Genomic DNA, 12,994 nt, shown 5'->3' with positions numbered 1-12,994 from the left:
TAGAAGACAAAAACAAACAGTTCTGGATGCAGCAAACCTGTGTCCAGACTATGCTACTCAGTTTAAGGCCTAAGAACAGAGAAAAACTTATAGAAAAGCACATATTAACCACTTACAGACAAAAATAGAACTCACGGTATGAAAAAATACAGTTAAACAGTAATGAAATGCAGTAAAATGCAGTTAAACAGTAATAAATTGCAGTAACTAGTGATGGCTGTCAGAAACTCAGGAGGCAGAAAAACAACACCTCTGGATGCAGCAAATCTGTATCCAGACTATGCTACTCAATTTATGGGTTAAGAACACAGTAAAACTCATAGAAAAGCACAGATTAACCACTTATAGACAAAAACAGAAATCACAGTATGAAAAAATACAGTTAAACAGCTATGAAATGCAGTAAAATGCACTTAAACAGTAATGAATTGCAGTAAACAGCAATGAAATACAGTTAAGCAGTAATGAAATGCAGTTAATCAGTAAATTGCTTTAAAAAGTGCAAATGTGACAAATTAGCTATAAGGCGCAGGTAAAAATAAAAGGCAAGGGCAAATGCAGTAAAATAAGTGTTGCGTTTTTGTGTTCTAAAAAGCTTATTTTTGCTGCAAATTGTACTTATTGCTCTGATTGCACTTGCTAAAGTTGTTTTAGTCATTTGTTCAAATCATCTGTTTAACTGTTGTAGGCTCAAGTGAGCTAGCCTTTTCTGTGCATTTAAAGTGTTTTAGAGTATAGTTACTATTTTTTTGTGAAAAGAAATATATATATATATATATATATATATATATATATATATATATATACTTGTTTCCCGCCTTTTCTAATCTAGTCTAGTCCAGTTTTCAGGTTCTGCTGAATTCAGGGCTGTGGTACAAGTTCCTGTGTTGCCCATACCTTACTTGGATAAAAAGAAGTTTCTCTGTTCACCAGTGAGAGTGGGGAGCTTTGAGCAGCCTATCTGTGCCTGGAGGAGTGGTCTCAGCTCAGCAACTAGTAGTTTATTGGCCATTTTGGGATAATTTCTATTTCTTTCATCTCCCTGCTTTAAAACCCACATTTGCGCGGTTTTGCCTGCCAGGCAGCACCGCACAGCTCCAGTTAGCTAGGGTTAAACTATTCCCTGCTCCACGAAGTCTGCTCTTTAATTTTTCCCTTGGAACTAGCCAAAGTCTCAACTTAAGCACTCAAACATTTCCTTTTACAGTCCAGCACTTGCTCAAATCTATTAGTAAGCACTAATAAATGCTAGCACTACACCCCGCTATACTATATAGAAGAACAGGGCTCCCTATTCGTCCCTACCAGACAATCAGTAAAACAGTTCACTTTATCTGTTCAGGCATGTCCAAAGGGCAGTTTCAGGTGTACTCTCCAGTCCAGCTGGTGAATCTGGGCATCTTGAGGCAATGTTACAATTGCCTCATGTACACAAACAACCCTCTCCTCCTTACAACAAACACAAATGTATGTGAGAGATGCAACTATACAGCCAAACTGGAGGCCAAGCTCTCTCAACCCAAGACTGAAACAGCCAGTCATGAGGAGAAGGGAAACACTTGCACCACACTACCAGTCTCACATAGACCAGTCATATCTTCACTAGCAAACAACACACATAAATACACAAAAACATACTCGGAGGCTCTAAATAAAAATCTGCCAAAGCAGCAGAGACCTCCAAAGCAGACATCCAAGCAACTTCCACCCCCCAACAACAACCATGCATCACATACTTCACAAAGTCAGTGTGCCATGCAATCACAGCCCTTAAGGCAAAATAATACACCCAATACACTAGTAATAGGTGACTCTATTGTCAGGCACACTGACGTCCCACTCACTAGACTGAACAAGGAGAAAGTTACTGTAAGCTGCCTGTCGGGTGCCAGGATCTGCCACATAACACAAGCACTCAGGTCACTCCAAAACAGGTACAAATATGACTCTGTCATTGTCCATGTTGGTGTGAACAACCTGAGATGTACCTCCCTGGACTACATGAAAAGAGACATAGAGGAGCTCTCTGATCATGTAGCCCAGGCCGGTATGACCCTGAGCCTGAGTAGCATCTTACCCTCACCAAGAATGATGCCATAGTATAAAGATAAAATGATCAATTTTAACAATTGGCTAAACTTTTGGTGTCGTTCAAAGGGGATCCAGTGTCTGTCAGCCTGGGATGACATGCCTGACAAGTCACGTTGCTTCACCTGAGACGGCTTGCACCTGTTGCCCTTAGGCTTTTGAATACTGGCTGAGGCTCTTGCCACCCCATAGTGCCTTTTTTAGGCAAGGCTCAAAAGACAAACCCACCTCCATAAACAACACAAGAAACCAAAAACTGAGGGTAATGCTTCTCAATGCCAGAAGTCTAAACCTCAAAATGCATGCACTCGAGGCACTCCTCAGTATGGAGAGAATCGATTTCGGTGCAGTAACAGAAACCTAGCTTAAGGCTCCAGAGAGCACCCCAGCACTACCAGGCTATAACTCATACCATACCTTTCGGCCCCAGAACCCGGACCGAAATACAAAAGGCGACGGTGTATCCATTTTCATCAAGGATACCCACACCTCCAGGTTAGTGGCACAGCACGAGGCCTCGGAGATCATCCATGTGCAACTAACAGAGGGCAAAGCTGCTTTTCAGATTGTAGCTTGCTACAGATCACCCCCTTGTCTCAGGACCCCCACTCGGCATTCCTGAGAACATTGGAAAATATGAAGGTCCTACTAAACACCATGATATTGGGTGATTTCAACTACCCAAACATTGACTGGGAAAACTACTCAAGTACTAACTCCTTTGCCCAACGCTTCCTAGAGTTTATAAACTCAAATGCCCTGGAACAACTGGTCACCACTCCCACAAGAGGTGACAACATATTGGACCTGATCATCACCAACATGGGGGATCAATGTTTCACACCAGAGGTAAACCCGTCACTGGAAAGATCAGACCATAAACTAATCAGACTGGACATCCACATCCCGACCCCACCCCCAGTCAAGGAAACCACTGTGAAAAACTTTTCAAAAGCAAACTTCAGACTTCTCAAGACCGAGGTGGAAAGTTTCAAAGCCCCCATGCTAAAGGATAATGCTGCCCAAACCGCAGAATGCTTTACAAATGCATTCTACGAGCACCTACAGGAATGCATGGATTGAGCCATCCCAAGTAAAACCAAGACTCACTCCTCCAAAAAGCGGAAACCATTCTGGTGGACCCTGCCCATAAATAAGCTATACAACAGAAGGGGGAAACTATTACATGATAGAGCAAAATCCCAAAAAGGGAAGGCATCCCTGATCAGTATTAGCAAGAAACTACGATCCCTGATAAAATCATCTAAGGCCAGCTTTGAAAGAAAAATTGCCAAAGACTCTAAAGATAATCACAAAGCCTTCTTTAGCTATGTCAAGAATCTAGGTGGCAACTCTCAGATCTGTTCTGAGCTAGTGCAAAATGGCAAAAAATATACTGAACCAACTGACATTGCCAACATCCTGGCTGACAGGTTCAGTGCAAACTTTACCCCCACACCCCCACAAGGGCCCGTGTCCATTCCAGAAGAATGTAGAGCCCCAGACATCACAGACACACAGGTGAAAACAACCCTCTCCAAAGCCAAAAACACAGCATCAATGGGACCAGATGGTATCCCAGGCTGTGTCTTACACAAGCTCTAAAATGAACTAAACCCTAACCTAAATTCTCTGTTCAAACTCAGCCTTACCACAGGCTATGTACCCAAAGAATGGTGTACAGCAACAGTTATCCCGCTCCACAAAGGTGGTGCCACAACGGATCCTGGGTACTATCGCCCTATAAGCCTGACTAGCCTGGTCTGCAAAGCTATGGAGTGCATCATCATGGAACTCATTAACAGAGACATTGGGAACCTCCAGACACAGGACCTTACCCAATTCGGCTTTGTTAAAGGCAGATCTTGCCTCCTTAACCTTATTGACTTCTTTGAAACAGTTACCAAGGCCATAGATGAGGGAAAGGTAGTCCACACAGCCTACTTGGACCTCACAAAGGCCTTCAACACCATTCCCCACTCTGGCATTATAGATAAGCTTACCAGCTTGAACATTAACCCCTATGTCATGAGATGGGTTGCCAACAGGCTCATGGATAGAACTCACATGGTCAGAGTTGCGGGTACCATGTCTGACTCTAAACCGGTTATAAGTGGCATCCCACAGGGATGAGTCCTGGGACCCCTCCTCTTTGGCATATACTTCTCTGAGGTACAGGCAAGCACGGGAGGACTATGGCGAACTATGTTCGCAGATAATTGCAAACTGGGGGCCATAATCGACTTTCCAACTGACACAGACATCCTCCAGAAGGGTCTCACGGAGACGAATACCTGGTGTCAGAACCATGGCCTCAAGCTAAATGCCAAAAAGTGCATAGTCATCCCCTTTGGGAAAAACAAAGTGCCCATGAACTACCACATAGGTGGTAATCCACTAAGTACAGAAGATATAATTAGGGATCTGGGGACCCAAATAGATAGCAACCTCTCCTTTGATAATCACATTGCCAAAGTGGTTAGAAAATCCTTCTATGTAGCCCACCTAATCACGAAAGGGTTCACATCTAGATCAAGAGAGGTCATTGTGCCCCTCTACTCATCACACATCAGGCTCATAATAGAGTATAATGCCCCATTTGGGATGTACCTTACTTGACACCTGCAACAGCTGGAAATATCACAGAAGTACCTCACCAAGAGGATCGTGGGCCTCAAACAGATGCCCTAAGCAGCTCGACTAAAGAAACTCCAGCTCTACTCAGTTGTTTATCGCTTCTTAGAGGTGATCTCTGCCTGACGTATAAGGCCATGTCTAACCCAGAATTAATGGACATGCTTCACCTCAAGAAAACTAAATCTCTTACAGCCACACACTCTAGGGATTTAAATCTCAGTACAACAATAAATAAGACATGCTGGAGGGCTAGATTCCTGTCCCAGAGACTTAGCTCACTCTGGAATAGAATCCCAATCTATGTTAGGCAAAGCCCCTCACTGACTCTCTTCAAGAGAAATCTTGACGAGTGGATGGGAATTCGTAAATTTACCTCTGAGATCACTTCAATAGCCCTGCTGGACAGAGGCTCAGGAAACTAATCTAAAAGGGAGGCGAAAGCCAACACATTCTGGCTAGGCTTATAAATGCCCTTGGGCAGATAGACTAGTACTTACCTATGAACCTATGAACCTAAATAAATGAAAAAGCAACTAGATTGGTCTTGGAACCTCAGGAATTGTGTAAAACATCTCAGAGATGATGCATCTCAGTAGAGCCTCATTCAAACAAGCCCAAACTAGCTCAAACATGGGGTTTAAATATCACAAAAATTAGAAAATTCTGGAACAGGGGCTAGCAGAATTGGCTAGATTCCTGTGTTACTAATCAGCCTGGTCTGAACTGGTTTTGGTCTAAACTTAGAAATTTTGTTAAAGTATTGTGGTCAGACAATTGTATTATTTTGGATTCCCTGATTTTATTTAATGCTTCAATTCCAGATTCCATTCCAAAATATGGGTGCATCTCCTATGGTCAATTCTAGCTATGGCTAGGAAAATTATTAACAATAAATTTGGAAAACTAAAACATCCTCTCTTTTACTGAATTCATTTGCTTAGCAAAAAGTGTATGTAATAAAGAAATACAGACAATGTACAATAGAACTTCAAACCTTACACCCAAACATTTAGCTTGGCAAAAGCTTAAAGAATTACTAGACAAATATTAATGGTTGATTGTCAAATTTTGTTGTGGACTCTGTGCATAGTTTCTTGTTTGCATTTTTATTGTATATTAGTTAACTGTTATATTTTGTAAGTTATTTTGATCAAAATTGTAATAAAATATTTTTACAAAAAAATGACTGTGTAGCAAGAATTGTAGTCAGAATATGGTCAAACTGTTTGATAACTAAAACAAGCCAAACATTACTTTCAAAGAGTCTTTACCTTCCATTATCTACTTACCCTAGGTGGATATTTAATATATTTTATTGTCAATATCAAAATAGCAATTTATAAACAATGTATAATTGTTTAATTACTCTGAAGTCTCAACTGAACTTTTCTACAGTTTATGATTCTTTTTTCCCTATATTTCAAGAGTTTCAGCTCATTAACTTTGTTTCTCAAGAAGTACTAGTTTTTCCTTGTGGCTTTATATTTATATTCTTTATTTTTCTTTTGTTGATCAAGGCTAGTGGCTTCTTTTCAGGGGAGACCTGAGGTGATATTTACACTACTAGGGAAATTTTGCTAAGGTTTCTGGGAACTTCCTGTACTTTTTGATAGGTACCATTGATCTTCTAAATCCACCTGAGCTACCACCAACTCAAGTAGATGGGACCTCGATTTAATATCTCATTCAAAGGACAACACACTCAAAAGTGTGGCACCCCCTTATGCTAAACTGCAGTCTCAGTAATCCATCTTCCAGATGTGGGCCTTCTCCACTGAAGATGAGTTTGCTACCTGTTGAGCCACTGACATTCCTCATATGACATATACAATACAATACGTGTGTGTGTGTGTGTGTGTGTGTGTGTGTGTGTGTGTGTGTGTGTAAACATACATATGTGTGGTACAATGGATAGCACAGTGAATAGTATTGTCATATTGTCATCTCACATCAAGAGGATCTCCAGTTTATTTCTTTGTGGGGTACCTTCACTGGAATGTCTGTATGTCCATCCAATGTTCGTGTGGGTTTTCTCTGAGAACTGTAATTTCCCCTCACATGCCAAAGACATACAGTAGCTGGATGGTGACTTTAAACTATTGTAGGTGTGTGTGTGTGTACATGTGAGGTACATTAGAAAGGCCTGGCAATCTACTTCTGTTACCTATTTGCCTAATAAGATCTGTGAAGAGCATCAAGTGTTCATGGGGTTATCAGAGCACTGGAATAATATATAATACAGTTACACTTAAAATTAAAGCACCCACTGGGACTAAAAGGCTGTAATAAATCTATAAGAACCTGAAGGCATAATGAAAGTATAAATCTTGGAACCGCCTCTGTTCAAACTCTTAATCTGTATCAAAAACAGAGAAGAATGTGACATTATGATACCTGCTACTACCTTTTAATAGATTGTAGAGGATAATACTTCCTATGGATCCATTTGTTAATGTTCTGTGAGCTGATTTATATCATGACCTTGCCCAACTTCATTAGTACTCTTACTGACACCATAACATTTAGCTTTAAACTCAGAAGCAGGAATGCCTTACTGCAACACTTCCTCTTTGTTACTGACTCTAGTGAAATGGTTGTTAACCCAGTACAGCTTACATATTATGTTATTTAATGCTTTATAGCAAGGGTCTCACACTCCCATTCAGCAAGCCAGATACAGCCTGCAAAGACTATTAATCTGGCCCACAAAGATGTTCCCTGTGTAAATATACAATTGCATTAAAAAGTCCAGCTTATATTTAAAACCTTACTGAAAAATGCTTACCTTTGTGTTTCTAAGTACGTCTGCAGTTTGTCTGTGGATCATCCTGTTTGGTATATTTGAAACCAAAAACCAAGTAGATACCAGTGAATAGGAAACCAAAAAATGAAAAAGTCACTGGGAGCTCACCAATGAGAGGAACGAGTAGATGTTTATTGAAGCAAAGCCACAAACAGCCACAAACACATACGTGAAATGAATATGCTGACAACCAGAGTTTTTAACGCTCTCACTGTATAAATCGCGTTTTCGTTACACCTTCATCAGAATACTTGCTACAACAAAACATACAGTTCTATATATAAACCACTTAATTAAAAATCCTATATACCATTGGTCATCAATAACAAGGAATAATTAAACAATTGAACATTCATACTTAAAGGGAACCGACTCATTTAAAACAAAATTTTGTATTCTGTAGAAAATACACATACCAAAATATTTCATTTGATCATCACTATAACAACTATAATAATAAGCAAATAATAAAATATGTAATATAAATGTAAAATGATCATAATAATTACTACTAGATAGTTTGATCAATAAAATATTTATAAAAAGAATGAATATGTGATGAATGTATATTGCGTTAAAATTAAATTGAATATTTGTAATAAATGTTTGAGTGTGATACTGATAGTACTATAAACTTATAATTTGGCTTGCCTTAATTTCAGGACTGGTTTAATAGAAACCATATCATTAAGTCCTGGAGGTCTTGAAGCATCTAACCATATCTGCCAAAAAAGCTCACGGTATTCTAGTCGTGTCTCCCACATACCGCCCCTAATGTCCTTAGTAACAATTTCTAGGACAAAAAATGTAAAACTTGCATCATTACAAACCAATTTGTGACGATATAATGCTTTATTAATATTTTCCTTATTGATTTCATAATGATGTTCATAAATTCGTGTTTTTAATTTCCTTTCCGTCTTACCTACATAAAAGGAACAACACAATTTACACAGGGCGAGATAAACCAGTCCGTAGGAATGGCAATTTGCATAACATTGACTGTACAATACCTTTTTTCTGCTGGGTAATTCTATTTGGGATGCATTAATCAAATAACTGCATTGTGTGCAGGCTCCACATTTGTATGTGCCTACTTTAATTCCTTTTTTAAAAAAACGTGAATTGTATCCAGACTCAAACAAATTTTTAAAATTAAAATCTTTTCTATATGTAAAATTCAAGTTGCTATGTCTTAACAATTCAATGTCAGTAATTTCTTGAAATTTTTGCTATTCTTTTGAAACCACACTCTTAATAATCCCTGAGTCACCATTATAATCAAGTACAAATGCATCATGTCTAGTAGTATCTGAAATAATATCATTAGAAGTATTTACAATATCCATAGTAACAATTTCTTGTCCTAAAATGGGAAGAAATCTACTCTTTCTACCACTAAATACTTCATTTTTTACTTCCTGTATTAAAGGTAGTGGGTAACCTCTATCTTTAAACATATCACAAACTTTGATACTTTTAATTTTTTATTCAACAAAAAACCCAGAGTACCATCAGTATTTGGTATCCCAAAGGTTCATAAGTGTGTAGCTGACCCTCCACTCAGATTAATTGTTGCCTCTGAAGGGGCAATTACTTCGTCACTTGCAAAATTTGTTGACAATAAACTTAAAGAATTATCTTGGAGGGGTCAAACTATACTAAAAGATTCCTGGGATTTCCTTAGACAATTAAAGCCAGTATTATTTCAAGAAAATCTGCTTTTTATTACATTAGATGTAGTTGATTTATTTGGTAGTATACCACATGATATTGGTTTAAGTTAGTTGGAAGAATACATGAACACCTTTGGACAGTTTTCTAATAATGACTTCCTTACCATACTTACATTAATGGATATTATTTTAAATAACAATTTTATGTATTACGAGGGTGAATTTTACAAACAGGCTAAGGGGGTTGCTATGGGTGCTCATTGTGCCCCAACCTATGCTAACTTAATATTATCTTGGTGGGAACACACTTTTGTAACTAATAGTGAATTCAAGGAATGTTGGATTTTTTACAAACAAATTTTTTTAATTAAAATCTTTTCTATATGTAAAATTCAAGTTGCTATGTCTTAACAATTCAATGTCAGTAATTTCTTGAAATTTTTGCCATTCTTTTGAAACCACACTCTTAATAATCCCTGAGTCACCATTATAATCAAGTACAAATGCATCATGTCTAGTAGTATCTGAAATAATATCATTAGAAGTATTTACAATATCCATAGTAACAATTTCTTGTCCTAAAATGGGAAGAAATCTACTCTTTCTACCACTAAATACTTCATTTTTTACTTCCTGTATTAAAGGTAGTGGGTAACCTCTATCTTTAAACATATCACAAACTTTGTCACATTCAATGATGAAATCACTGTCCTCAGATGTCATCCTGCTAACCCTAACTAACTGACCTTTGATCAGGTTCCTTTTCTAGAAAAAAGGGTGCCCACTCTTGAAGTGGAGATAGGAGTTGGAAAAGGTTGGTTTCCTGTAGATTTTAGAAGAAAATCTACCATTCAGCTTTGATATACTAACATCTAAGTAGTTAAGTATTTCTTCATTGACCTGGTAGGTAAAATCCAAGAAACTAGTGGTTCCTTTTAAATAAGACAAAAATTCCAGGAATTTCGGTTTTCCTGCTATCCACAAAATACAGATGTCATCAAGAAAATGTTTGTAAAAAATCCAACATTCCTTGAATTCACTATTAGTTACAAAAGTGTGTTCCCACCAAGATAATATTAAGTTAGCATAGGTTGGGGCACAATGAGCACCCATAGCAACCCCCTTAGCCTGTTTGTAAAATTCACCCTCGTAATACATAAAATTGTTATTTAAAATAATATCCATTAATGTAAGTATGGTAAGGAAGTCATTATTAGAAAACTGTCCAAAGGTGTTCATGTATTCTTCCAACCAACTTAAACCAATATCATGTGGTATACTACCAAATAAATCAACTACATCTAATGTAATAAAAAGCAGATTTTCTTGAAATAATTCTGGCTTTAATTGTCTAAGGAAATCCCAGGAATCTTTTAGTATAGTTTGACCCCTCCAAGATAATTCTTTAAGTTTATTGTCAACAAATTTTGCAAGTGACGAAGTAATTGCCCCTTCAGAGGCAACAATTAATCTGAGTGGAGGGTCAGCTACACACTTATGAACCTTTGGGATACCAAATACTGATGGTACTCTGGGTTTTTTGTTGAATAAAAAATTAAAAGTATCAAAGTTTGTGATATGTTTAAAGATAGAGGTTACCCACTACCTTTAATACAGGAAGTAAAAAATGAAGTATTTAGTGGTAGAAAGAGTAGATTTCTTCCCATTTTAGGACAAGAAATTGTTACTATGGATATTGTAAATACTTCTAATGATATTATTTCAGATACTACTAGACATGATGCATTTGTACTTGATTATAATGGTGACTCAGGGATTATTAAGAGTGTGGTTTCAAAAGAATGGCAAAAATTTCAAGAAATTACTGACATTGAATTGTTAAGACATAGCAACTTGAATTTTACATATAGAAAAGATTTTAATTATAAAAATTTGTTTGAGTCTGGATACAATTCACGTTTTTTTAAAAAAGGAATTAAAGTAGGCACATACAAATGTGGAGCCTGCACACAATGCAGTTATTTGATTAATGCATCCCAAATAGAATTACCCAGCAGAAAAAAGGTATTGTACAGTCAATGTTGTGCAAATTGCCATTCCTACGGACTGGTTTATCTCGCCCTGTGTAAATTGTGTTGTTCCTTTTATATAGGTAAGATGGAAAGGAAATTAAAAACACGAATTTATGAACATCATTATGAAATCAATAAGGAAAATATTAATAACGCATTATATCGTCACAAATTGGTTTGTAATGATGCAAGTTTTACATTTTTTGTCCTAGAAATTGTTACTAAGGACATTAGGGGCAGTATGTGGGAGACACGACTAGAATACCGTGAGCTTTTTTGGCAGATATGGTTAGATGCTTCAAGACCTCCAGGACTTAATGATATGGTTTCTATTAAACCAGTCCTGAAATTAAGGCAAGCCAAATTATAATTTTATAGTACTATCAGTATTACACTCAAACATTTATTACAAATATTCAATTTAATTTTAACACAATATACATTCATCACATATTCTTTTTATAAATATTTTATTGATCAAACTATCTAGTAGTAATTATTATGATCATTTTACATTTATATTACATATTTTATTATTTGCTTATTATTATAGTTGTTATAGTGATGATCAAATGAAATATTTTGGTATGTGTATTTTCTACAGAATACAAAATTTTGTTTTAAATGAGTCTGTTCCCTTTAAGTATGAATGTTCAATTGTTTAATTATTCCTTGTTATTGATGACCAATGGTATATAGGATTTTTAATTAAGTGGTTTATATATAGAACTGTATGTTTTGTTGTAGCAAGTATTCTGATGAAGGTGTAACGAAAATGCGATTTATACAGTGAGAGCGTTAAAAACTCTGGTTGTCAGCATATTCGTTTCACGTATGTGTTTGTGGCTGTTTGTGGCTTTGCTTCAATAAACATCTACTCGTTCCTCTCATTGGTGAGCTCCCAGTGACTTTTTCATTGTTTGGTATATTTCCTAAAGGGGCAAAACTAGTGTTTTCAATGGGTCTATGTTAAAAGATCGACTGATGAACGCATTGAATATCAGTTCATTGAGACAACAGGATCAAAGAATATAATTGTTGAAAGTCAACTTCTTCGAATCTCACCACATCGAATCGCAATAGTTGGCCAACAGCTGTGACATTAGCATCTTACATGTTACTTTGGTATGTATAACATGATGCTTGTAAATACTTGTATTCAGTCTAACTTACGCACAGCTTTTGGCCAACTATTGCAATTCAATGTGGCGATGATTCCTAACAGCATGGGCATCATATATACATATATTTTTATTTTATTTTTTATTATTTTTATCATTGTTTTCTAGCATACAAATTAACCATACAAATTTTCTTTTGGGAGGAAAAAAAGTCGTTTCCTAATGGGCAATACTGAATCTAAATATATACATATATTTTTTCCACATTTAGAAAAAGTTCAAGAAGAAGTTGATGAAGTTGTTGGTGATGGCCGGCTGCCAACACTTGAAGACAGAAAAATACTGCCTTATACTGATGCTGTGATCCATGAAGTTCAGAGATTCTGTAATATTGTCACATTGCCTGTTGGCCGTGAAACAACCTGTGATACACATTTCCGAGAGTATTTCATACCTAAGGTATGTGTTTGCAAATCTAGTACACACTACTTATTACATAGCTTGTGTACATTTGTTTGAATATTAAGTTGTAGGATCTGTGATATGTGATGCTATCAGGTAGTATAATAATATCAGAAGATCAGCAGGCATCACACTCGACTTTGAAGCTTTGAAGACCTGAAGGTTATGTATTTT

At 36.9% G+C, this 12,994-nt stretch overlaps 1 protein-coding gene across 1 annotated transcript in view; it reads left to right on the top strand.

The window, feature by feature from the left end:
* The window catches only part of LOC122816616 (cytochrome P450 2K4-like), a 381,747-nt gene that overhangs the window by 347,779 nt on the left and 20,974 nt on the right, over positions 1 to 12,994 (top strand). Inside the window, exon 7 of the mRNA XM_044089524.1 lies at positions 12,630 to 12,817. Coding sequence (XP_043945459.1) covers positions 12,630 to 12,817 — 188 coding nt within the window. The remainder of the gene's footprint in view (positions 1 to 12,629; positions 12,818 to 12,994) is intronic.

Source organism: Protopterus annectens, chromosome 12.part0, assembly GCF_019279795.1.
Source record: "Protopterus annectens isolate FY-2018-M chromosome 12.part0, PAN1.0, whole genome shotgun sequence".
Taxonomy (NCBI): domain Eukaryota; kingdom Metazoa; phylum Chordata; order Ceratodontiformes; family Protopteridae; genus Protopterus; species Protopterus annectens.
Note: the sequence above shows the minus strand (reverse complement) of the source record. Positions and strands in the feature narration are given on the sequence as shown.